Source organism: Merops nubicus, unplaced genomic scaffold (genome assembly GCF_000691845.1).
Source record: "Merops nubicus isolate BGI_N331 unplaced genomic scaffold, ASM69184v1 scaffold5781, whole genome shotgun sequence".
NCBI lineage: Eukaryota > Metazoa > Chordata > Aves > Coraciiformes > Meropidae > Merops > Merops nubicus.
This window is the reverse complement of record NW_008587543.1, coordinates 50,661-78,297: the sequence shown is the minus strand read 5'-3', so window position 1 is coordinate 78,297 and position 27,637 is coordinate 50,661. Positions and strand designations below refer to the sequence as shown.

General features: G+C 36.5%; 1 protein-coding gene across 1 annotated transcript; it reads left to right on the top strand.

The window, feature by feature from the left end:
* Positions 1-903: 903 nt before the first annotated feature.
* CWF19L2 (CWF19-like 2, cell cycle control (S. pombe)) lies at positions 904-26,276 on the top strand (the record flags this gene model as incomplete). The annotated part of the gene is made up of 8 exons (XM_008948946.1): positions 904-1,029; positions 2,284-2,421; positions 18,613-18,825; positions 19,575-19,691; positions 22,166-22,321; positions 23,651-23,731; positions 25,144-25,245; positions 26,136-26,276. Coding segments are annotated over 8 exons (1,074 nt in total), but the record flags the coding sequence as incomplete, so codon positions are not given.
* Between the last annotated feature and the right edge of the window lie 1,361 nt (positions 26,277-27,637).

Below are 27,637 nucleotides of genomic sequence, written 5' to 3'. Positions count from 1 at the left end.
GGGTCCAGGGTTTATGTAGTTTGTGAGACTGAATATGATTGGCATCAAAGGCATATGACTCTTCTGGCTTATATCAAGTAAACATTTGTTTCTGTTTCCACATATTTTGCAACTTGAATCAGCTGATTTAAATGCTGTGATTTCTGCCTCGGTTTATGATTTTATTTGTTTTAATGTATATCTACTCATCTGTTTCTTCTTCACCATAGAAAGAGAAAACTGGGGTCGAGTTGTTTGTATTTCCTTTTTTGCGTATCCTAGAATCAAGACTTTAGAGATTTCAGTGTTACACTATGATAAAAGTGATCATTATGATAAAAGTATTGGTGGCATGTGCAGTGTAGGAAACAAAAGTCTGACCTAAGGGAATGTGTTGAAAAGTGATAACTAATGTTTTGGCTAGTGTGCTAGCCAAGTTTTGAAAAGGAAAAACAATACACCAAACACAAGAAAACCCACAACATCCTTAATCCACCAAAAGCCCAGAAGTGGTAACATGCTGCAGCTTTTCAGATGGTTTTCAGGAATACACTGCTATAATGGTGTTGGTGTATATTAATTAAATATTATATATTTAAGTCTTCAGAAGCACTGTATTTCTTCTGGGGATGAAGCTTTATGAGAAAGAACCAAGAATACAAACTTGGTTCTTTTTAGAAATGATTTTTTAACTCTGCACCTAACTAGCTAAGTGTGCTTTTGATATTTTTCTTTTTGCATGTGGAAAAGACTGCCTTGTGTAAGGTAATACTGTGTGCTTTGAATTATAATGAACCTGCAAAATGTAAAGATCCTGTTACTTAATCTCTTAGCACTTAAACCATTTATTTAGTGTGGATTAGGTGTTTCTTTTGGTTTTGTCTGTATCATCTATTTTAAAATACATGTGAAAACCTGACACAGGCTTCAAGCCGACAAGAAGATGAGCAAGTGGTCCTTGTCAGAACAGATCAAAGTGGGAGGGCATGGCCTGTGACCACACCAGCTGAACCACAGGAGCCAAAAGGTGGACGGAGGAAGCGACAGATGGTAAGTCTGACAAATGGGAGCGTGGAAGTGTAATCCCGAGATGATTTTGTACTCTTATTTTTATGATGCTGTAATTAGTGTGTGTCTTATCAGAATGTCAATAGGTGGTTAAAAAGTTCCTTTCAGAAGATGATTGTAATTAAGTGTTAGAGTACATATTAAGTTTATTTTCAGACTGCTTTTCCCTAAGGATCACTTCAGGGTTTTTTTTTTTAAATTCACATGCCAGGGAAAGTAACTTTTTCAAGTTATCACAGTCTCGCAGCCAAGTAGTTTATATTACATAAAGTTATGTAAATAATGAAGATTAGCAGAGGTAAATCTTTCCAGAATAAGAAAGATTTTACTGAGATATTCAGGTGTCAGGGGGCTAATTATCTTTTTCTTCTCTTCTGATCAAAAATACTGCTACTGCTGGTAATGAAAATTGTGACCTAATCTTTGTAAAAAAACTGCTTTGAGGAACAGTGTGCAGCTTAGAGACTGGAGCAGTGCTTTATTCTTAGGATAATTGCTTGCAACAGGAAATGAACTAACATTTCAGTCTTCTTGGGATAAAAGGACATGACAATACCTTTTATTTTCAGCAAGCATGTTCTTGATTGGTAAGATAGATCAGTTTGTAACACTGCTGTGGAGGAGTGAAAGGCATAAGAGGATGAGGAATTGCTTGTCCTTCTCCTGTTGTTTCCATTTTGGAAAATGCCATCTTGCTTTATGTTACTGACCCTATCCTGTGCTTCTTCAGGATTTAGTTTTGTCCTGTCTTAAAGGACAAACCCTGTTCTCTTGTGCACTCTAAGATGCCGACGTTTCCTAGCAGAGGTACCACATTTATACAGGTTTTCAGTGCTGTTTGTGATTGCTGTGTTAAGTAGTGTCTGTGACTTGATGATTCAAAAGCTTCTGTAAATGATGAAGATGACTTGTTTTGAATATTCCATTTTTGTGAGCTGAATAACTGTTTCAGTGACTTACTGTACGTCAGTCCTGTTGTAGATCTGATAGCTTAAGGATATAAATGATACAGTGATTTTGGGAAGAGGCTGTATTTCTATTTAGATGTGCTGATGCAGTTGAAGAAAGGTGAAGGTTTTTTTCCTTAGGTCAAATGCAGCAGCGAGCCCAGTTGTTTCAGATATGCTTAGTTTGATTCATGATTCTTTAAACTTATTAAAATTGTTAGGATCTGAATTTTATAGATATCTTTCTTACTAGGTTAATACTTATTTTCAATGTGTTTTTTTTTTCCAGGTCCCTACTCATATAGATAGAGAAAGAGTAAGGTATTTTCAGGATGATGATACTATGAACCTGAAGGACTTGGTCAAAAATGAGAAGATGAGAACAGCAGATGATCAAAATTCACTGTTCATGCGTATGGCATCAAAGGTAAGGTGCTGTGTATATGGCTTTTTAATTAAGCATTTTATTGTTAGAAATAACAGGGAGGACATGAGGCCTCAGTGCTCTAAGTATGTTACTTTTGGTTGAGAATTCTGATTGTCTTGAATAATAATCAAGTCGGTGTAAAATGGTCCTGCTGGACGTTATCGAAGTGATGGAAACCTACACACATGAAGGAAATGTAGTATGTTCAGTTCCTTCACAGGGGTGATTGTGCTGTTCCTCTGTCTGTAGAGCTGGATACTTTTGATGTGAACACTTTCAGAGTGTGTTGTACATTAATAGGTTGCCTATGCCCAACAAAGTAGTTTTTCCCTAAATTAGTGATGCATAAAAGTAGTGTTTTCTTAGCATTTAGAATCTCTTCCATCTAGAAGTTAAAGAATCAAAGAGATTTGAAGCAAACTACCTGAAATCCCATCAAAATGTCCTGGATAATTAAATAACTTATGCTCACAGGCCACATAGATTTATGCATTATAGTTCCATGAATGATTCCACTTAAAAGACCTGCCAGCTCACAATCAGCAGGGCAAATGGAGTGATTAATTTTTGTCCTCTAAACTCAGTAATAAAGGATACTTTCTGTGCTTGATGTGGAAGTGTTTGGCAAAGATGATTTCCAATATCTTTGATGTACAGTCTTTTTATTTTTTCAATTGTTTCAAATTTTACTGTGTTATTGCTCCAGTATTTTGTGCACCACTGAGCAGGTTTTAATAAAGCTTGTTAGAATGGAATTGGTATCATCACAGACAAAATTTGTTTTTCCATTTATCCAGAGTGTAAACCAGATCTACATCATCCTGGAGGGTAGGGTTTGGTTTAGGTGTTTGTGTGGGTTGTTTTTTTTTTTCCCCCCCCCCCCTTTCTTTTTGAGATTGTTTTTCCTCAGGGGATACTTGAAAGAATTGGAAAAGCTGTGGTAGTGTGCAGTAGAAACTATTAAACCTGGTGCTATAAACAATCTATCAGGAAACTCTTCTGGAGAGATTACCAGAATTTAATGTGGTTTAAGCATCGTGTCATTCAACTGCTTCTGATAGAAGTTCTTATTCTTTCCCATTAGCATACTCAAAAAAAATGATACCCTTGGTATCCAGTTAAACAAGCACATTTTGTTGCCAGTATTTGATTTCCTTTTTCACCTTCCCTTCAAAAAAACCCAACAAACAAAACAAAAAAACCACAAAACCCCCAAACACATAAAACCTTGCTTTAAAACCTGTGTATAATGAACTGGTGTATCTGTTGTACAAATATTAACAAATAAATGAGAATGTAAGGACACAGTAAAACTTAATACTGTCCACATCATATGATAATAAGCATAACAAAGATAAATGGTTTTAATTTCCTCAAGGACCTTATTAATCTGTATTGTCTTGCCTTCATTAAGTATTTTCTTTAGAAGAGGTAACTAATAAAAAATGGTAATTGGGGTGTATGTGTGTATGAATGTCTCTATTAAAAGATAAGTGGTATTTTAACAAAAATTTGTAACCAAAATCTGGGCACTGAAGGTTTGTAAATCAATATTAACATGTCTCTCTGAAATTATTAATGTACTCAGTTTGTCCTCTGTTTAGTCTGATGTTTTCATGTGATTGCTTCCACTGAGCAGTGTACAGGATTGCTTTTTGTGCTCTGACTTTTCAGAGGTGTGAAAATAAAACCAGGCTAATTTGAGTTTTCTGAGTTTGCTAATAGTAAATATTTGCAATGCCCCTATGAAGACTTAGTGGAAAGTGCTCTCAAAAAGAGAAATACTTTTTATCCTTGTATTTTTCCAAATTCAGATCAGCAACCTTTTCTGAAAAACATGTGCATCTATCCAGTAATGTACTCGGTTCGCTCCTGAAATTTCTGAACTTTGTGGAGAATGTTGTTTGTCCGTTAATCTATTTATTGATTCCAAGTTTCTTCACTTCAAACTGGAAATAACATTTAACGTGTAGAATATGTTCAGTTGCCCTTGTTTTTATATTTTTCACACTGTATTCAGTAATTATTAATGCAAGGAAGACGGGAAAACTTCAAGGGAGATCAGAGATTTCTATATTATTTGGTTTTGCAAGTCTTCAAAGGTGAAGTTCTGATAATTTTTCTTTGTAATTTTTTTGTTTGGTTCTTTTTTTCTGTTCAATGTTGACATGCTCTGAGTTTTCCAAGTTCTTGATGTCTGCCACAGTCAATGTAAGGGCAGCTGTATGAGGAACACACTCAGCCCAGTATTCTGTGTTCAGCAGTGACTCCGTAGGAGAAAGAGATAAGAACAGGTCACATTTTCAGTGAGGAAGCCTTTATGTGCTTTCCTGGCCTTTAGCAGTTAAGAGATCTTTATGATACCTTCTCAGTTAGTATTTCCCTCTGATTTGGGTTTATGGATAGTTATGTTAATTGGGGATTGGGCCATTACTTCCTTTTTGTGGCTCCTCATCTCCCATTCTATCGTCTGTACCTATTGCTAAAAGTCATGAGCTTCTAATTGAACCATTCTTGGACCTGCTGTGAGCTCCTCAAAGCTTTTAGCTATGCATTTCATTGTATGGATTTCTAGGACAATGGTAAAATTCAATGTGTTTAGGAAAGGTGCAGAAACAGCCTGACTCAGGATGTACCTGTTTTAAAAATAAAGGTTCTGTACAAATGAAGGTGAATTTTGGCAACTGAACTTCTATGTCCATGTAGTAGAAGAAAATGCAATGTACTGTTTAACTTCTGTAAAAAGGCAATTATGAAGAAGCATGGAGTCTATTTAGTGGGAGTTTTAAAATGATTATGTAAAAAGGAAATGCTTGCAGGTTATGAGGGAATCTTTTGTAGTCCATGCTAACTGCACATACATGCCACTCCTGAAAACATTCTTGAGGGAGGGAACACCATCCTGAAACGGGCTAAAACTTATTTAATTGTTTTTGCCGAAAAATAAATCTAAGGATGGGTGAAAAGTAGAATAAAGATCTTCTGGAGGTTAAAAGAAAAACTAAATCCAGAACCCAACTACTATTTTAAAAATATTTGTTGTGTCCAAGTAAGGAGACTGGAAAAGAACATGAGCCTAGTAGGCTTTAGAAGTAATCTTTGATAAGAGATTGAAAAATTATTTTGAGGGAATTACTTTAATTATTTTGTTTACTAACATCACAAATCTAGGAGTTAAACTCATTTGAAGCAAGAAGCCTGCAGGAATGTGATGTTGAAAAAACCTCATCAAGGTAAAAATAGAGTATTTAGGAAAGACAAGTGCATGCCAGAAGAGATAATTAATTTGCGTTAATATCCCCCATTAATAAAAGAGGTCAGAGTGATTGTTTTGCATGAGCCATTATTTACAGAGAGTAAGCAGAAAAACCTATCTCAAGTAAACAGTCAGTAAAATGAATTTTAGCTGAGATTTATAGAAATCCATTATTTTAATAAAAAACTTGAATTTGAAGAGAATACTAAGTGACAAAACTGAATGGTCCTCACTTAAGTGGTCTGAAAAAAGTCAGGTGTGACATGCTGAGCTGTAAACTGCTGAGTGTAGTCTTTGTCCATCCTGAGGACAGCAAGTGGAATGGCAATCTTTAAAAAGAAAACAGAGGGCAAGAGTAAATGGTTCTTTATTTATTATTAAAGTAAGTTACCAGTGGATTAATCAGGAATCTCTTCTGTTTGACATATACATAAACCATCTGGAGGACAGGTACTTTATGATCTGACAAGTTGTTATTATTACATAATTAATCAGGACTGTCAAAAACAGAGGTCACTGTAAATTGTAAATTGTAGAATTTCCAAACACATAGCTGAGGTTTTTCTAACATTGTGGAACTTACATCTGAACTGGTTCTTAAGATTCTCAAGAGTCACTGGAGAGATGTACGTATTTTAGTGGTGTGAGTCATCTGTCCTGTTTTGAATGCTGTCTGAAAGACATTATGGGCATACAAGGAATTAAGATGTCTAGTTCAGACACAGGAGATTATGCCATAGACTTCTCAAATAAGGAGAGAGATCCCACCTTAGGCATCAAGGCAGTAAATCAACTGAAAGTGGTTGATGAATGCAAAATGATGGTAATTGTGAAACTGAGTGAAGCTATAACCATACAGATATCACAAGAGGCTGTTACTGCTGGGTGTGAGAATCATTGTGAGTCTGCAGACATCGTCTCAGTGCTGCTGTGATTAAAAACAGAAACGGAATTTTGGAGATTATGCAAAAAGAGAGTTCAGGACCAGTTCAGAACATATAAAGCTACTCTAGCGCTCCCATGGTGCACCCATAGCTTGATTGCTGCCCAAGCCTGTAAATTAGACCGAGTGGTCAAAGGCACAGAATCGTGGCCATTTGAAGAAAACCTGAGCGAGCAAAATTTATTCAGCCTGGAGAGAGGAAAGGCAGCTGCTACACTAGAACGTATAATTAACATAAAAGTTTAATAGAAAACAATTATTTTTGTTTCTCATATGTGAAGTGGTCACAGAGCAGAGTTTAACATGAAGGGATGTTTGTTTTGGTGTGGTGGGTTTGGTTTTTTTTTTCCAAGGAAGAAGGAAATTGTAGAACTTGTACTGTAAAGCATGAGATGCTGTGGAGGCCTTAATTGTGAGTGGGAGGAAAAAGGATACAGTGACTTTGTGAAGCACATTTTCGTTGGTAAATATTAAATAAGGAGCTCTAGATACGCTTTTGGCTCAGTATTTCCACAGGGAAATGCAGCTGAAAGCTGCAAGTGTGTAGCAGAAATGTCAGTTCTACGTGCTTTAGTTCATGCTTTTCCCTCTATGTTTTAGCCATTACTGGAGATTGATTTTGCAATGTAAACTGATCACATTGGGTTAGAGCAAGCAGCTGAGTTTAGTATGTTTCATTCTAAAGGCTGCTTTTTTTGGTGGTGGTGTTTGTTTGTTTAAGGATAACATTTCTCAATAATGTTACAGGAAAGTATTGTGTTTCTTGGCTTATGCAACTGCTTTATCTTAGCTGGGGAAGCCTCTGGAGTTCCTGCTGTTTCCTCTTTCTGCACTAAAATTTTCCTCAATCAATGACATCATTTTTTTTTTTTTTTTTTTTTGTTACTAGGCAGAGATGCTCTGCATCACATTATTTTATTAGAACAAACTCCTCGACTAATCTCCTAAAACTGAGCCATATTGGTAGCTAAGTATGCTGGAGGACATGCTCAAAGTAGATTTTTTTCCCCAATTACTATTGATTTTTAGTTGTCCTAATTTTAATGATACCAAAGTCCTCTAGTCCCATGCAATGTCACATTTAGGTTTAGAAGGTATTTTTATATGGCTGTCATAGAAAGAAGCATCACAGGATGCCAGTTCTTCTTTGTTAAAATCTGAAATGCTTTTGGTAGTTTGTACAGCTCTTGTCACCACACAATGTGATAGTTTTCCCAGATGGTGACTGTTCCTTGATGATAAGTTAAGAAAGTGGCTCCTAGGCATCCTGAATCTACCATTTCTTTCCATGTCTGTGTAGAATGCATTCTTGTTCACAGCATTACAAGGTCAGTGCTAATGCTGAAATGCTAGCAGCATGGGTGTGATCACAGATACTATAGACGATGTCTTTATGTACTTTATAAACCTGTACTGCGTAGAGCATCTGCATTATGATATGGAGCTCAGTGAGACTATCTTAAAAAATTTTGCATCTCTCTTAAGTGGATTCAGCAAGGTGTTTTACATCTAGCAGAAAGTCTAGCAATAAAACCTCTTTTGTCAGTTTTAGTTTGATAATATAGTACATAAATTTGACACATACGAATTACTGTATCTTTGTGCCTTCATTTGAGAAATGAAAAAAGTATCCACAAAAAATGAATCTGCCATCTTTCAAAAGAGCGGGGGGGGCAAACTGCTGAAAGTCTACAAATGCTATCCTACCCAGGATGGGAGAAGGGAGATCCTGTCCTTTAAATTCTGTTGAATACTTTGATTCTTTTCATTATCAGTCTGAACTGCTTTTGTTGAGTGATTTCCTGGTAGGAGTGGCTACTGGGATAGAAGTTGTTACCTGCTGCAGACAAGGCAATTGCTTTTGAAGAATGAAATACAGGGTGTGTTTATCAGTCTTCACAATTGCTTCTCATTACGCTGCTGTTTTTGCTTCTGTAAGTTCTAATGTCAAATTTGATGCCAACATAATTTGTGGGAAAATGGATATTTGATGGATATTTGGATATTTCGCTCATCCTTAGATTCATTTGAATGCCTCTTGTGTTTCCATTCCAGCTGAATGGAAAACCAAAATTTGTTGAATTACCAAGAATATTTTTCTTTTAATCTATTGCATTTGTTGTCTTAAAATTGCTGGCTGCTCAGTCAAATAAAAAGAAAAGTTAGACTACAAACCTAAGAAGCTTCTGCTACCACAATGTAGCTAAATGTCTGTATTATTTTTTGTTTAGAGCTTCTATCGTATGGTCAGATTATATTTTTCCTATTGTCTGTATCTTCTTCAGTCCACTGAATGTTCAGTGCCTGGCAGCAAGGTGGCTTTCCAGTCCTTACAGCTCTTTGGTCATGCAGTGTGATGACCCATAATCCAATGTGCTACCTTTAATCCAGTTTGAATTTACTAATGTAAACAGAGGCCCCTCACTCCTCCCTGCCTTCATCAGCTCAGTCTTGTGCAGCGTGTGTGCTCCTACCCCTGGGATGTGTTGGACCAGCCAGCAGTGCAATTCCCCATGCAGCTCTGACTGTGGCCAGGTCCCACAGTTACTAGTCCTGTAGTCTACTGTGCTATTTCCTTCATGGATTTTCCTAGGGCTTTTATCATTTTCCCAAACTATGCCCCCCAAAAAATTCCAGCCGCACAGCTATTGAGGACAGAGGAAATGGGCTTTTGAAGAGCAGGAAAGTGCTCTTGTGAACGTAATGGGGAAGCCAGAGCAGCGTATTTTCCAGCTTTTGCACATCTGAATGCTCTGCTCCACGTGAATGTTACTTTCTTAACATTCAGTGCTTTAATGGTATTTCAAAGGTTATACAAGCTACTTGTTATACATCTCTGAAGATAATAACATAATTGCAGTTTTGTGAAGGGAGATGGAGATGCTGAAATAGATAAAATTCATAAAAGGAATTGGAAAAAATGTCAGTACATAGATCCAAAAATCTCTATCTATGAAACCTCTGTCTAATCCCATTAGCCAGTGAAGGTCTATATGACATTACCTCATGCCTGATTCCCACTGAGAGTCACAGAATAAACATCTGTTGTGGTCAAGCCACAAGTCTTTTTCCCACCTGTAAGTTTTCCTTTTTTCCAGAACTCCACAAAATCAGATGGAGGGAATATACCATCTCCTTCCTGCCCATTTGCCTGTTGAGCATGTTTTAAAGTTAGATGAAGAGCAAATTCTGACTTATCATACTCATATTGACCATTATGCTTTCTATATGCATAGTTCTAATACAACCTTGTTGCACTTGAGGCCCTTAACTCCTGTTACTTTTGGACTTCTGTTCATAACACATTGATGTGGACTTCAGTTATCTCAAACAATATGAAATACAGCCTCTCCTGTAGCCGTGCCATGCAAGCTGTTACGTCAAGCCCATGAACATCATGAAAAAGCCTCAAATCCTTAATTTTCAGTCTGAAAAAGCTTTCTTAAACAAAAATTAAAAATCCTTTAGATATATGGAAAAAAGAAAACAGGCCTTAAAGTTTGTTTCTTTCATATTTCACTGTTATACATAAAGGAAAAAAAAAACCCTTGTTTGAAGTTACTATATTTCTGCTTGCTTTTTTTTTCAGCTTGGAAAGCAGATATGGGTCTCCCTGCTACAGAAGCATGGCTATAGGATACAAAAAAGTCAACAAAATATTAAAAAAACAGATCTTTTTTTCCTGCTAGTTTTAGAGTACAAGTTATGTGTGAAGTCTTAGGTTTTCACTACTGATAACTTTAAGTACCCTGTCTGTAGTTCCTTCTGCCCTTGACTTTTGTAAGTAGTTCTATTTTCCCATAGTCATGTTATTAAAACTTATGTAATCCTTTCACTTATGTCAATAGGTGCTTGTGGGTGTATAGAGACAGATTTCTAGAACATTATCTCAATAGACATTATTTTCTGTTTGTATGCATAAAGTCTTCAGAGGCTTTTTTTTCTTTTTGATTAGGTTTTAGTAAAAGAAAGTAAGTTTTCTGTTGTTCATCAGTCCATTTAAAATTTGGCTAGAAACTCATTTTATTTAAAAAGCTCTACAGTAATTCATAACATGAATTTAAGCAGTGAAAAATACAGAACTATAGTTATACTGACCTTCATTTATGGCTTTAGTAAAGAGGTATGCTGGTATTGCAGGCTTGCAAAAAGAGAATTTGCATGTTGCCTTTCCTTGCTTCTGAAGACTGTAAAATGGAAAATTGCTTTCAGCCTTATCATTTTTACCTGCTGTGCAAACCTACCTGTTGCACATCTTGGCATTTCCATTGGCATAAAACAAAATAATAGTCTAGAAACATTTTAAAAGCTAAAGTGAACAGAGCAGAATGTTTCTGCTGCTATTATCTAATAAACCTTTTTTTTCTGTCTTCACACAGTGAAGCCATTCTGGCACAGTATTTAATAGACACCATAAAACTAACAAAGCCCTGGTGCACCATTGCATTTTAAATTTATTTAAAGATCTATGCGTGTACATAGTTTGCTGTAGAAAAAATATTATGAAGAACCAAGAGAAAAAAATTTCAAACACCTTGTTCTGCATTGTGCTATGTTTCAGTTCAATACACTGAACAATTTTCTGTGTATATTGTGTGACTGCTAAGTTAAAGCTGTTCCTGCGTTTGGAAACAAATCAACGGCAGTGACAGCTGGATTAGGAAAGAAAACCTGGAAACAGGAGGAACTTTGTAGTTGCAACCCATATTAAATGACAGCATTTGGAGTTCTCCCTGAATTATGTTAAAATTGCAAGATAAGTTGCAAATGAAGATTTGTGGAGGACAGCCTTTTCTAGGCATTACAGCTATTGCCAGGGATAACTATAAAGTTACATACTAATCATACCATTAATAGAAAAAAATCTGTGGCTGGACTTTGTTTTGCTTATGTATCATTTAATTGACTTGAATATAAATTTTTATCTATTTTAATAACTAATTACAGCAAAATCTACAGTTTTTATTTCAAATAACTGAAGCAAAAAGGAGTATGGTTCCTAATCATTGAGCAGTACTCTGCTGTTTGGGTATTGCTTGACTTCTGCTGTTCAAAGGTAATCCTCAACTACCTTGCTCATCAACATGATTCATAATATTGTCCTGTGTTGATGTGTTCAAATCCTTTGATACTATGAGTTTAACATGATTTATTTCACTGGAATGATAGGTTTGGGAAATGTTTATATGCTGAATTATATGTTGAGTTAAACTTACAAATTCAAATATCTGTGGTCATAGGGAGTTTGGAGTTGTAACAGAATTAAAATGATAAAATTCTGCCTTGATTTGGCTTTGAAAATGCTAGCTGAGATCAGAAAGACTGGGTGTTTTTTTTTTTTTTTTTTTTTTTTTTTTTTTTTTTTTTTTTTTTTTTCTTCTTGGTGGTGATTTTATTGTTAAGAAGTGCTAAATGCCGAGTAAATTTAAATGTGATGAGATATATGTCACTCAGGTTTCTATTCAAAAATAATAGTTTATTCTTCTTCATTACAGCTTCCCAAAATACGAGTACAACATTCCACAAATATTAACTCTGTCATTTAAAGTTGAAGACGTCAGTGTTGCCATGGCAATTTAAAACCAAACTTGTTTTACACAATCTATAGACCTTTTTTCACAAATTTTCCAAGCAGATGCATATTTATTAGCTTATATGGAAGCAACTTTAACTATGATTGCGTTAGTGAGAAAACAGGAAAAGCAGAAGTTCAATAGTTGCATACAAAATAGAACAAGAAAATAAGAACAACAGTATGCATATAAAAAGCTGAAAATAACTCCCATGAGGAAGGTACAGATATATTTTGTTGTTGTGCTAATTGCATTTAATGGAATTTCCTGTATCCTCCCCAAATTTCAAAGGAAATTTGAACATGGGGGAAAAAAAATGTACTCAGACTGTCATATAGGAATAAACCCTGATGATGTGTTCTGTCTCTTGAGGTTCCCCTCCAGAGCCACAGTGATATTAGATTCTTCAGTAGGGCTTTCTTTCCAGACGTGCACCCAAAGGACAAGGAAGCAGCAGAGGGAGACACAAGAGGCACAACACTCAGCACATTTCAGGTGGAGCGTGTAGGCAGCCTGCATAGAAGACTCCAGGGCTTTTGCTGTAGCAATAAGAATAACAGAAGCAGTTTAAAATTAAGCTATGAGATAGAATTCCAGTGATCTGAAAGCGCTGGCAGAAAAATGAGGCTGACTCTGGAGTACACCTTGCAGAGATCTCCAAGAGTTACTTTAGGAGGTAGCCCTGTGCCAAGGTGTCTGTTGGCTTCAGTAACATAAAAATGAATAAAAGACATCAGTTTTATGACAATAATGTTATGGAATTAAATTATTAATGTAATATACTGTTCATGCTAATTAAAACATTGAGGATTTCATCAGCAAACACAACGCTGCAATTTTCCCTTCTCTCAAATCCCTCTCATTTATGCATAGTCAGATGCTGATCTTTTACTGAATTCCTGTGCTGAATGGTTAGAGATCTCTCTTCTTGTTTTGGGTTTTGGCCATGTTTACACTGTATTAAAGCTGTCCAAATGAGAACCCAAAGGATGCTTTTTATCTGCTCCTGAAAGAAGTTTGGATGCCTTCCCTGACTGCTGTTTAAATGTTTGTTTATTATAGGCCTTTCTTGGCCAGGCCAAGCAAAATTGTGATGCTGTGTCTGTTGGTTAAATCAAAACTGCATCCTGGTTTTGGAAAATGGAACCCTTGTCAAACGGATGGTGGAAATTTCACAGTTGCACAATTACACAATGAGGTGTAGGAGGCTATTCCATTTTGACTGGTGATAGAAGTCCTAAAGCTGCCTGCGTGTTCCCCAGTTAACTGGTGCTTGCCAAAAGAGGAGAACATGGAAAATAGAGGGTGCCTGTGGAGGAAGAATGTGGCAGATAAGCTGAGAATGAAAAAGTGAAATCAGAAAGAGAAGACAAGGGACTGTTGAGATAATCTGTCCTAGGAGTATGTCCATTTCAGTCATCTCTTGGTTTTGGCCAGTGTCTGGTACAAACAAGGAGTTCAGGTGCATTGCCTTTATAGATGTCTGAATTTCATGTATTAACTTTAGGCAGTTCAGTGATGCTTTGTAAGACATCCCAGCTTGAAGCTGATGCGTCAGAGGGGCGACGGGCACAAACTAGAACACAGGAAGTCCCAGCTAAACGTGTTTCCTGTGAGGGTGTTGGAGCACTAGAACAGGCTGCCCAGAGAGGTTCTGGAGTCTCCTTCTCTGGAGACTTTCAAAACCCGCCTGATGTGTTCTTGTGCAACCTATCCTAGGTGAACCTGCTTTAGTAGAGGGGCTGGAGTGGGTGATCTCCAAAGGCTTTGAAACCACTGCCATTCTATGAAAGTGACTGCCTGCCTCTTTCTGATTTCTGTGCAGCACCTGAAATGCAGCAGGGACAATACCAAGCACTATCAAGTGTGGTGAGGGAACTATTTACACAGCTATCAGAATGCATTGACTTTGACATTTAACAGGTGTGATGCAGAACAACAGCTTTCCAGCAGCTCTGATACACCAGCACAGTTCCTCCTTTGGATTTGTACTAGCTCTGCCTTTTGTATGAATGTGTGAGAAGAAGATAAGTAGGAAAGAAATCAGTTTTTAAACGATTACTTGCTTTGTTTCTGGCATTTTTGAGAACACTTCTTGCCCTTTCAATTCATCTTGGAATTTTTTGGAGATATTTTGTTATACCCAAATAATGCAATTGCCAGAACACACTGTGCATCTTATTGTAAAAGAGTATTGTATTTAAGGAACTATACCTTAAACCCACTTCTTTTTTCATTGCCACTGGCAAACAGTATGTTAGTAATGGTTCATTTGCTACTATTCCAATATTGCAGACTAAATGTAATTAGTAGGGTTTTATTTGTTTTTAAGGCAGAGAACATTGTTGAAAGAATTTTCTCACTTTTATTCGTATCATATCTTATTTCAGGAGGAGTACACAGTTCTTGTTGGATGATATTTTTGCATGGTTTTAGGTGTCTGTATTTCCTGAACTGTTTTGAGGTCTGTTGGGAGGACACTGTGGTAAATGGAGGAGTTGCAAAGAAGTTCTTACTCCTTTCATGGCTGTTATTTTAGAGGTGAAAATATATCCTATTGCAAAATCATCTAAAGGGTGTGATAAAACATGGCAAGAAATGAAGATTCAGGGACAGGGTGACCACTGTACTTTGATGTGACAGACTTAGGACTTGAATAACAGCCTTGTAAACTCCTTAAAGGCACAAAAAAAGGGGCAAAAATAGAATGCCTCATTTTTCCCTTTTCTCTTCTGTTTTTCTTCAGCAAGGGAAGAGTATGGTGCCTGAAGAGCATCCAATTAGGCATGAATTATTAATTATTACACTTTTTTTTATGGCACAAGGAGATTGACATGTTTAAAACAACTTTTGTTCTTAAACCCTACTTATTTCAAGGACTTATTTAATGTCTTTGAAGCTGGGGTGTTGGTTTCTTGAACTGCTTTGCATGCTGTTATTTGTTAGTATTGCAATGGAATCTTTAATTTTGTTGCTGGTAGAGTCTCTGGTGTAGTGGTAAACTGAAAATGATCTGTGAATACTCCTCCTATAAATATCCCTTTACTATGGTTTCTCTCCTTAAAATCATAAAATACGGCAATGCTCCCTATCTTTTCTTGTTCCTTTATATCTCCAAAGTAATCTTAATGTTTATTTTACTTACTTCCCCAATGTGCTTCATCTGTTTCTGTTGACCAACATCTGTTACATCTTAAATCGTAAATGCAATGTGGTCTGTCTCCCATGGCCTCTAGCTGTATGAAGAACTCTTCAGCACATCTTTTTATTTCAGGAAAAATGGAAAGCTTTGTTTAAGACTCCCCAGTGATTTACTTCAGCCTGGTGCACATACCTTGGGTGGGGTCCAGGCTGCACTAGGAGCTTACAGAATGAGTGCTGCATGCATATGATTCCACTTATGTATGTGGCCTGTTTAGTAATAGGAGAAGTGAAGATATTATTGAATATTTTCCACTGCTTCCCTTCACTTTGAGAACTTTTCATTTTGAATCCTGAAATCCTTCCACTGGATTTCTAGGAAGCACTAGGAGAGCTCTCTTGTTCAACTGTGGGATCTGTCTCATCATTCTTTTGGGTGACTGCAGCTTCTGTCAATGGCTCGTTGGTTGGTTGATTTTTCCTTTTCCTTTGTTGTTGTTGTATTTATAGCTTATTTTTTTAAGTCTTCTCAATTATGCTTGTTTTCATTGACTCCACTCCAGGTCAAGTATTGGCCATTATGTTGTTTCAGACCTACTTTTAAGTTTAACTAATGGAATTATGAATATTTTCTTCATATTGCATCAAACACGATGCAGAAATGTACATTTCCTGAAGAACAGCAACATAATTTCTTTTTGGTCTTACTGAATTACCATTTGATATGTAGTGATCTTCTGTTGGTTTTAAGTGTAGAAGGAGAAACAGAAGCTGGTCTTTAGATAGCATTTAGTTTTTTAAAGTTTACTGCGTTTTAGGTGAGCATTGTGTCTTGAGTCCCAGATGTCTTACAGTATACAGCACTTTATATCCAGCCTAGTTAAAAAGGTGAATAGTTATTTCATCACAAGAGATTCTGTAGGCTATTTTTAAGGTGTTTTGAAAAGTACTATTATTTAAAAGAGGTTACGCATAACAAACCAGGAATTTACATTACTCCTCCTAAACTGAAGCAGAACAAAATACTAATGGTGTTCTGTGCTGCATGGGATACTCCTGACAGCCAAGGTGTATTAATTTCCACTCTTCCTTTGCTTTGTGCTCTGCCAGTTGCCTGGTTTCATGTGTATTTGCAGTCTCATGGCAGACTTTTTTCTTTAAAAAAAAACCCCAAGAAAATAGTAAACCTTTACTTTTGGTACTAACAAAGTGCTGCCATTCTGTAGGTAGTGCTTATTCTTATTTCTTCTCCTGAAGCTCTAATCTTGCATTTCTTATGGTTATATGACAGAGGAACAGAGTCTTGATTTTTGGCACCCAAATAACTAAATATTTTTTCTAAAGCTCAGGAACCTCCTTTTTATTTGATATGTAGAATTACAGAATTGCAGTAAATAAACAAGAATGGAGTTGAACTCTTGAACTGTTGATTTTAGTCTGCAGTGACTTCCAGTAGGAAATGCACATAAGCAGTTAAACATATTATAGCTAAATAAAGTCATATTAAGGGGGCTGCTCCTTAGTTGTTTGGTAATGAAAGTACTGAGCATATTCAAAATAAGCTATTGGTCTGTGTTAGAGAATTGCAGTATTTGGGAAAAGCAAGAGCTGTTGTCTTTGGGATTTTTTTTTTGGGGGGAAGCAATTATCTAGCCTAGAAAATAGTCCTTTTTTTAATAACAGATAATCTACACAAACTGTCTGGGATATTTGGAAGATTTTCTTTTATTTGGAGACTGTACTTGTCTTCCAAATGCATTAGTCCTTTGCTAGCGCTACTCCAGTCAGTATTCTAAAATATATTAGGATTTGTTGTGAAAACGCTTCTACCATTTCCTTATCAGTTCTTGGAGCAAAATTACTCATACATAAATCTGCCAAGACTGAAGGACCAGCACCTCCAATATAAAGAAATCTGTATAGCATAGTGGTTTTTTTTTTTTTTCTTCCTTTCATTTGGAGAGGGAGATGACTATAATTTTACCTTGAATAGTTTCAGTAAAGTATAGCATTAAAGTATTGTAGCACTGGGATTTCATTTAAAGAGAAGAACTTGAAAAAAACTTTTGAATGCTTTTTACATTTGCTTTAGATGTTCGTGTTGAATGTTTAGGGTATTAATGGCACATAATTTTGAAGTCATGTAGAGCAAAGCAGAAAAAGGAGAAATACTTTTCTAAGTCCTTAAAGTTATGCTTTACAATCAAGACTTGCTAACTCTTGATTTAGGCAAGATGCCATGGGATTTGTTTATCAATATTTTTATGGCAATTCTTAATGATATCTATATATATAAAAAAAAAGTTTTCTGTGAATTATGAAGATTAATGAAATCTACTGTCATTTAGGTTTGAGTCCTATGATGCCTGTATTCTCTTGCTTTCCTTTTCATTTCATTCATTGTCTCTTGCTGCTACTGCCATAAGCCTGCCTTCTTACCATGTCCTCTGTCACCTTGAGTCACTTTCAGTTCCTCCAGTTCTTATCTAGACTCCATCCCTCCTGTTGTCTAGGTGAAACATATCCAGTTTGTGTGTGTTTCCACTATTAAGATTCTGTAAGATACCACTGACCTTCAAGCATGTCTTCATAACAAATTTAGTGCATCCAGAACTTCCTTTTAAATGTGGCACATTTAACTCAAGTGTAACAATTAATGAGCAAACAAAACCCATGTGGCTCCTTCAGCCTTGTTTCTGCTAAGGTGCTAGTTGTGTTTGTTATTCATATCTAGAGCTTAAGAAAGACTAAATATTGAATACAAAGAGTTTTCTTCACAAAGTGGATTAGTGCTGTTCACTTGGTAAAAATAACTGTTGGCATGCTTTCACAGACTATAAAGATGAGATGCAGTGTCATGATAGAGTTACTTTGCAAGAGATGATTTAGTGGATAGTGGTAGTCATAATAGGAGAGGAGAAGGGAGAAGACTGAAATAAAATATATGGTAATATATGATTTTAAAATTTGTCTATCTATTTAAAGTTGAAGTTATTCATTATTGAACTAGCAGGCCCTTAAGATGGAATATAGTAACACACTCTTGTCACGACTGTCACACATCTAGATTTTAATACCTGTGCTGCCTAAGGTGGTGTGTGACTGCTCTGAGGAGATGCACCTGATGGTTGCATGTGCTGCAGAAGCCATGTGCAAGGAAGCCATGCTACTGCCGATGTACTTTGTGCCTGCCTTAATAAAGGATACTACAAAGAGCTGAGTGATTTGTTTCTTGCTTTTTTTATGTAAACGTGCAATGTTTCTGTGTATCTTTTCAGCTCATGGAAAGAACCGACACAGAGTACTACACTCTGGATGACATGTTTGTTTCCAAAGCAGCCAAAAGAGCGCGCAGTGGGGAAGAGGAAGAAGTGCAAAGGAGAAGAGCAATACACGAGCACCAGCAGCTTGCTGCGCGCATGGAAAAGTGCCCACACTGCTTTGATAGCAGTGAACTTTCTAAACATCTCATTATTGCAATTGGCACCAAGGTAAGAAAACAGCAATTTAAAACAAATGTAAAAATAAACAAGAAATAAAGGAAGGCAGTGTTGATGTTAGAGTGCCTAAGATTAAGAATGAAATTGCTTCTATGAAGTGATTTATTGTTTTCCGCCTTATTTTCCTCGTCCCCCCAATTGATTTCACAAATTCCTCAAGGCTGAGGGAGAAAAAGATAAAAATCTGTCATGAATTTTAGAGCTAATCTTTGGTATCAGAACTTCACTTTTGGGGATTTGTGGAAGACAGGAGCAATAATGAAAGATCTGAGTGTGGAGATTAAACTGTAGATGGATTTGTGGAAGACTAAATCACACTGCACTAGAGGAAATTTGAACTGGTGAAGAACTGTATCTCAGTGATGTCAAAGAAAATGAAGCAAAGAGTTCAATTTTTAAGCCTAAAATCTCAAAATAGTCAGAAGTTTGTTTTGGGGAACCTGCCTGTTTCTGTTAATGCTTTTAGAAGTGGGATAAATATTTGGATTTATAACATCTGAAATGCTTCAGTATTGGCTTTTTTTGGCATTCTTTCTCCAAAGTTTTCATTTATTACTGATGGTTTTAATTTTATTTGAAATTTTTTATAGGTCAAAAAATTAAATGCATAGATATATATTACAGTACATGGCATTTATTTTTTTATATAGATACAGGTGTGTATCTCTGGGTGTATAACTGTGTATATATCTGTGTTTTTAACACTAGACAAATGGCACTTCTGTTTTTGTTTTTCGTAGGTATACTTGTCCCTGCCAAGCAGCCAGTCCCTTACTGAAGGTCACTGCCTGATAGCCCCTCTACAGCACCATACTGCAGCCACTCTTTTGGATGAAGACATCTGGGAAGAAATCCAGGTCAGCTGAGAAACAATCTCATGTCATTGTCATAAGTACCTATTTTCAGCATTTCCAGCCTGGCAGCTCTTTTCTGATTCCACTGACAGGCAGAACATTCTTGCATTATGGATGAAAATTAGTGGTCAAATACTGAAAAAGGGAGATATGTGGTAAATGGTGAAGACAAGTTTCCGTTTATAAGCAATAGAAAAAGTTGCCTGCAGTGCCACAGAACCTCTGTTGTTGGAGGTCTTTGAAACATCTGTTGGGGATGATGTTAGGTACAGCTGATCCTGTGCAGAAAGTGTAATAACTGGCTTCACAAATAGGATTTCCTTGGGAGTGCCAAGGAAAAGAAAGGGATTGTCAGGCAGAAAGATCACTTACAATGAAACACAAGCTGAAGATATGTTATTTATCTGGGTTTTGGGTAGATGTCAGCTGAGAGAGATCTATCTCGTTTGTCTTCAAATCAGTGAGGTCCCTGTTAGAATCCAGTTTCCTACTTTAAAAAAAAATTATTAGAATAAAGTGCCAAGCATGATGGTCACACTTTCTAGCTCTCTTATGAAGGCCTTTTGAAGGTTTTAAGTTCTGTTTTCTTTGGAAAATGAAAATCAAAGGAAGAGTGTAACAAGCTTCTGCTTCATCTGTGATTGTTAATCCCTACCCCTGTTGCCATCAGGATTATTACAAGGGGAAAACAGTTTTCAACATCTTATATGAAAATATTGGAGATTGTTTCAGACTAGAGAAAGGTTTTGTTGCTTGCGTTTGCTTAGATTTAAAAACAGGTTAATTCATAAGTCTGAAATGGTTGAAGTACCATAGGTGTCCTGGCTTGAGTTAGAACTAATTCTGTTCAGTGATTTTACTTTTTAGCTGAGTCTCTTGTAAATAACTCCACTTTCTGAAGCTAACAGCATGTTTTTGCAGATAGTGTCTGCTTCTAACAGTGATAACACTTGATGTTTAGAGCTGCTACCAAGGTCTGGTATGCAGACCAAGGTCACTGCTAAATCCTGTATACCACATTGGGCGATGTATAAAGTGAAAGGCTGCAGCTGTGGGGAGGAGCAAACAGGACAGGTGACCCTAAACTGACCAACAAGGTATTCCATCCCATATCCAGCATATTCAGTATAAAGCTGAGGGATCATGAGGGTCAGGCTCTCTTCTCCTATAGCTGGTGTTTGAGGATGACTGCCCATTGTTCTGCCTTCGATACTGATCCATGTGTTTCTGAATCCAGTTCCAGAATGATCCATTGACCTTGTGAATATATTCATAGTTGGTTGAAACACTTCTTTGAAACAAAGTACTTTGAGAGGTGATGAAAACAGATAATTTTTTCCCATTTATTTATTTTCATCTTCTGTGTAATTCAGTAGGGGGAGTCTTGAAGGCTTTAGCAGGATTGTAAGCATACACTTACTTAGTGACTGAACTAGTTTTTTGATGCCAGAGCCATATTATATATTGCAGGGAGGAAGGGGGGAATTATCACATTTTCAATATTCATAAAGCGTTGTATTTTATTGAAATATTTTTAGTGGCATTTTTTTAACAAATGTTGGAGTAAAGCAAGAAGGGTTCTTTTGTATTCTGTGCCTTCAAGTACTAGCATTTAACATATCGTGTTTTTTAGACTGATGTGCTCACTTTGCAAGGTAAGTACGTAATTTTGTAAAGATTTATATCTTTTCATATTTATGTTTTGTATTGAGCGAGCTCTTACATGTATCAACATTGTGTGCATCTGAACATAAGCCAAGCCCTTTTATTTGCTCTTACAAATGGTTTTATCTTTTCCAGGGCTAATTATCTTTGACATTTTGGTCTGCTCAGAATTTAGAGGAAAGCACAATGTATTTAAAAACAAGAAAATGCAGTCTGGGAAACATGAGCTAACCTGTGCAGATATTGTGGGCTTTTCAGTGGATTTGTATTTCACTTGATACTGCTGGGTAGCAACTGGAAGTAATGGTCAAGCCATGAGGTCAGGGCCAAGATCTGCTAGGTGTATGGCTGGGCACAGACGTGCCTGAAACTTCGCTGGTTTAAACTGTGTAATTGGAAAGGGTAGTGAAAGGGTAATGAGATCTGTACTCACTACAAGCCAGGACATTACTTTCTTCTCAATTACAAGCCTCAGATCTACTGTTAAAACCATGTTGGTTTATGGAGCATCACAGTTATGAAGTTCAACATAGCTTTAATTTCAACTGTTGAAATGTGGTGTTTATTAAAACTGAGTTTGTGGTGTTAGTTATGAGTATTTCACAGTAGTTTTCTGGACTTCTTGTGTTTATATCATAGGAAATATAATTAAATTGTTGATTAATGCAGAATTTTCATGGTATGATTGTGGCTGTTATCCATTTTATTGCAAATATGTCAGTGAAATAATATAAAATATTATACAGTAAAGCTTTGAAAAGTGAATTCAGAGTCTTCCTTTTTTTTTTTTTTTTTTTTTCTTCTTTAAACAGATGTTCCGAAATGCATTGGTGAAAATGTTCGAAGCTAAAGATCTGGACTGTGTGTTCCTAGAAACAAACATGAGTATGAAGAAAAGGTATCACATGGTATATGAATGCATTCCTCTTCCAAAAGAAGTAGGAGATATGGCTCCAATTTACTTTAAGGTACACAAAAATGTGTTTTTCTTGGGCCATTTTAATGTATTTTTTCGTAATTCATCTATTTCTGGAAAACTTTTTTTTGATATTAAAGTACTATTTGTGAAAAGGTGGAATGTTTGATCCTACTTCTTGATCAGTTCTTTGATCGTATTCCTTGATCTTAAAACAAGCCCTGTGAGTTAATTCTGTTTTTCTGGTAGTCAGTGGAAGAGCTGTGTGTCACGGGGCAATTGCCTCAAGTCTGAGTGCACTGACAAACACTGGAGGAAGCCAAGAGAATTGTAGTTTCTTGAAGTGCTTTAAGGATTGCAGTACTTCTCACGTAAGGCCTGTAGTATAAACTTAAAACCCTATACATATGCATTGGTAAACATAAAATGAGAAAATAATGTCAACTGTGTTAAGAAATACCAATATATAATGTTTCATCCCCATTTTATTTCAGTAAATCTGAATTTCACATGTGTTTTTGCTCTCTGATCAACAATAGAGAGCATGGTAGAGCTGTTTTGTATAGCTTTTCTGCTCTGGGTGAAGCTATTGCCTGGAACTGAGGTCTTTCTATTCTCAGCAATCTCATGATATGCCTTTTATAAGTATATTATTTTATTTGCTCTTTGAAATATTATTTTTGCTTTCTGGAAATTAATGTGATTGGTTTTTTGATGAAGTGGAGCAGTCAGTATGATGAACATGAATCCAGTAAGTTTTACCACATTTGAAACTCTCCACGTGGTTGATTTCATTGCTATGGTTCAGGTGTTTTGTCTGAAAGGAAAGACCAAGTACAAGATTTAATGCAGAGTCATTTACATAAAACTTACTTTCAGAAGTTTCCACCATTAAAATACACAGCAAATGAATTTTAAAAGATGCCTGCACTAGACTATACTCACTTCTGCACTCTGGAGGATACAGAGGCAGCTTTAAAGGTTTTAAAGTGCCATCAGCCTTCTAAGTTGGATCCTCCTTTTAGTGTTTAAAAAAGAAGAAAGGCTAATATAGTGTAATGAATTCATATGAGGTTTTGTACGAGCTTAGTAGAAAGAGAATGTGACCTTTTAGTTGAAACTTGTTAGAGACAATTGTGTGTCAGCCAAAAGTTAAATTTAAAAAAAAAAAAAAGAGTGGAATTAAGTGAGTTTGAAGATATTATACAATGCCTTTAAAAAGTATGTAAGTTAAGGAAATCAGAAAGGTGCAGAAAATAAATCTACTTGGTCAAGAAATAATTGGTACTTACAGTGCCATGTACTTCACTACATTGAAAAGTTAGTTCTTTGCTTGCTGTATGAAGAACTACTTTCACATTTAGATAAAATTATTTTACAGAAAGCTATAATGGAGTCTGATGAAGAGTGGTCTGTGAACAAGAAGTTAATTGATCTTTCTTCAAAAGATATTCGGAAATCTGTAAGTAATGAAATGTATTGAACACTGAATTTCTTGGCAAATTCTTCTCATCTTTTTTAATTATCAACGGTTTCAAAGAGAAGAAAGGGATCACAATTAGATTAGTGCATCAGGAGATGGCATAGGTATGGTGAGAATTAAGAATCTGACTGAACTCCTAACTGACATTAGAGAAAAGATCCCCATTTATTTCAACAATTGGTGAACTGAGCTGCAAGTGTTGGTTGAGAACAAAGCTGGCACTTTGAGAACATGCACCAGCATAATTCTCTTGATTAACTTTAAGAATTAAGGTACATCAAAGATTTGCAAATTACTTTCATGGAAAAAATATGGTGTCTTTTTTTCATTGACCTAGAAATGCCTTCTGTGTTGCTGTGTTTATGAAGCTAAATGTTAGCGACTCTGGTTTAGTCACCAGTCCAAAACTCAGCACCACCTGGGCGGCTGTGACAAAAATTAACTCCATCCCAGTCAGACCAAATACATTTTACTTAAGGTGTCACCTGCTGACCCATTTTTTCCTTATTTAATGTGTGTTTTGTTTTTTTTTTTTTTAAATTTAAAATGTTTTCTATTTCTTGCTATGCTACATTGCCCCTCTTTGTTAAATCTTAATAGAGAGTGAGTTTTCAAGCAATACATGGAACATGCCTTGTGAAAATTGCAGTTTTATTTGGACTGTAGCAGAGGAAATGCTTATAAATTTGAGCCTTTGTAAATCTTATCTGTAAAGAAATGTCCTCAGCAATTAAAGACTGGAAAATAACGTGTTGCAGTGAAACAGCAGAAATTTCTTGCAATACAGAAGCAATAAAGGAATCTACTTCTCACTTGTGTCAGACTGAAGGGTCTTTTCTTGTAGCAGGATAAACAGTGTCTCCTCTGTAGGCTGACTGAATTATTAAATTATCCAATTTGACAAGTTAATGATAACTTCTAGTCATGTAGTGGGGTTTTCTGGTAGTATATTCACAGAGGTGTTTCCCCTTCCCCCTGGATGTCAGTGTTTCTACTGGGTCAATATTTCCTGTTATCACACAACTCCTTATTTTTAGTAAATGCAGCTTGCTGGTGATTGTCCTAAAATTTCTACTCAGCCTATGTAATTCAGAGGTGTGGAGGCAGGAAGGCATTTGCTCAGTGTGCATGCTGCTGTCTGGTCTCTCGCCATCTCCTACCTGGTGCTGCAGTGGTGGCTTCGGGAGGTCCTGCCAACCAAGAAATCACCTTTCAGTTTTCAGTCTTTTTATTTAGCTGTTGTGTTGTTCTCTCCCCTTATCTCATTGTTTTACTGTTTCTCTGTTGCAATTTTATACTTCATTTACTTGGTTAACATAGGTTAGTTAACACAGGTTAAGTAAATGCCTACAGGCTGCTAAACATCTAAAAATGTGGTTTTGTGTGTATAGGTTCCTAAAGGATTACCATACTTTTCTGTGGACTTTGGCCTTCAAGGAGGATTTGCTCATATCATTGAAGATCAAAACAAGTTCCCCCATTACTTTGGAAAGGTATTGTCATGTAAAAGGTCAATTTACTAATTATAGCCTGTTTTGTAAAATTTGCATAATTGTCAGATATTGCCATAACAGTCATTTTGATGTACCTTATCCCAATTTATTAGTTGGCTTTGCTTGGTGAGTCATCATAACTTGGCTTGTTGAATAAAGGAGTAGCTGATTTCTTCACTGGCTGATACTGAGAATGTGATTCTAGATCTGTGTTTCTTTTGAATTAGTTGGAACTCAAAGTATTTGACATATAATCCAATAGATGGAAAGTATTTGCATCTATTTAAGAGTTTTCATGGCATTAGTATTCTCATAGAACTGCACTGACTCCTGCTTGTATATATGAAGGTGCATATACACACAGAGTCTCAGATGGCTCCTAGAAGAATATGTGTGTCGTTACATTACTCCATGTGGTATAGAGAGTACAGTGTATATAGGAAGAGCTGCACTAAATTCTTCCTTTCTTTATTATGTTACAGCAATAATTTATTGAAAAAGATAATATTGCAGAAACACTAAGAGTAATTGGGGAGAAATAGAATGTACTTCAGAAGGAGTTAAGAGCAAAGTGGGCAGCTTTTATTTTTTTCTGTACCTTTGTTTTGGTCACAAAAGTACTGGTCTATTAACAGTTAACAATGTTAGGATATTTATGTAGTGCATTGCTATGCTGTACTTCAGTGTTTGCTGAGTCAACCATTTAACCACTACAGTTCTAATTTTTTAATTGGCATGTTTTTCAGAATTTCAAGCTTAATAACCAGCACTCAAAGAGAACAGTGACATATAATCTCATAATTTGGAAATATGCATTTCTTTATTTTATGGTAAAATAGTATTAACATAGTAATTTTGCATTTATCATTATCTTTCTTCTACTTGAAAAGGAAATTATTGGTGGCATGCTGGACCTGGAACCACGGCTCTGGAGAAAAGGAGTCAGACAGAACTTTGAGGATCAGAGGAAGAAGGTGTTGGAGTTTGCCAAGTGGTGGAAACCGTATGACTTTACCAAAAAGAAAGAATGAGTACATCCTTGCAGCCAACGACTATATAAGCCATGAAGTATTTTACAGGATATTTGATTTGTTAACACTAGTGTATTATGTATTGTTTATGTATATTAAAGCCAAGGATATTGTTTAATTGCTGATCACCTGTTTCTGGTTTGGATGCTGTGGATCACAGGAACACATAAGCCTGACAAACCAGAATTGTACAGTGGTTTAGGTTTTCATTTTTTAGCTGAGCCAAAAGAGAACTGTCTGTATGGCCATTTGAATTCTTCAAAATGCAGCTTCTGCATTTGGAGGTCTTATAATCTTTGAGGCAACTGATTTTTTTATATTGTACTTATCATAGAACCACTGTTTAATTATCGTGGTTACTTTTTGTAGAAAATGGTGTACATTTTAAGAACATTTTGATTAATACAAACACATTGTTGCATAAAGAAGCTGTACAGAAAATAATTTTCTGCTTTTGAGTCCTTCTGTTCTTTGAGGTCATTGCAGTAACACATTCACAGAGGATGTGATTGTTCAACCTGCTGCTGCCCCTGTGCACAAGAATTAATGCTTTTTTTAATATATTTTCAAGATGGAGTATTTTTCAAGCTGAACTGTTGCACAAAAGATGGGGAGAGTCAATAGCTGGTCACAAATGACAGCTGTCATGGTAACAATTACTTCTGATGACAATAAAAAACAGAAAAGAAAGAGATGAGAGTAGAAGAACCTCAAAGGAAAAAACTCTCCGATGGCCAGCAAAGAAGAAAATCATAAGAGGGTTCTCCCCTGGGCATCCCTTCTAGAGTGGAAGGTGCTCTGCCATAATACTTTTCCAATAATAACTATATGGTTTTCATCAGGACCTGCTCAGAAGCTCCCTGTTGGTTGTTCCTGCTTTTAGTGATGCTGTTAGTGCTGATTGGAGCACACTCTGATCAGAGGCAAGAGTTGCACGTTGATTGATTCTCACATCAGTGTCAAACACTTTCCTTGGGAAACCTGATGTAGCAGGCTCGTACTTTGCAGGGGCAGAGCTGGGAGAACAGAACAAGGACAGAAGGACACCAATGGAAACATTGCCATGGCATCCTCCTGGTGCACAGGGGAATGGATGCAGGCTTGCAAACAACAGGCTGAAGTGCTGCAGGGGAAGGCTGCACATGGCAAGCGGAAGGCCCTTAGCACAGAAACATCACAGAATCGTAGAATGCTTTGAGTTGGAAGGGACCTCAAAAAGTCATCTAGTCCAACCCCCCTGCAGTAAGCAGGGGTATCCCCAACTAGATCAGGTTGCTCAGAGCCCCATCAAGCCTGACCTTGAAGGAGCCAGGAGAGCTGAAGCCTTTGTGCAAGTGTCTTAGTGTGTTTCCTGTTCTCTT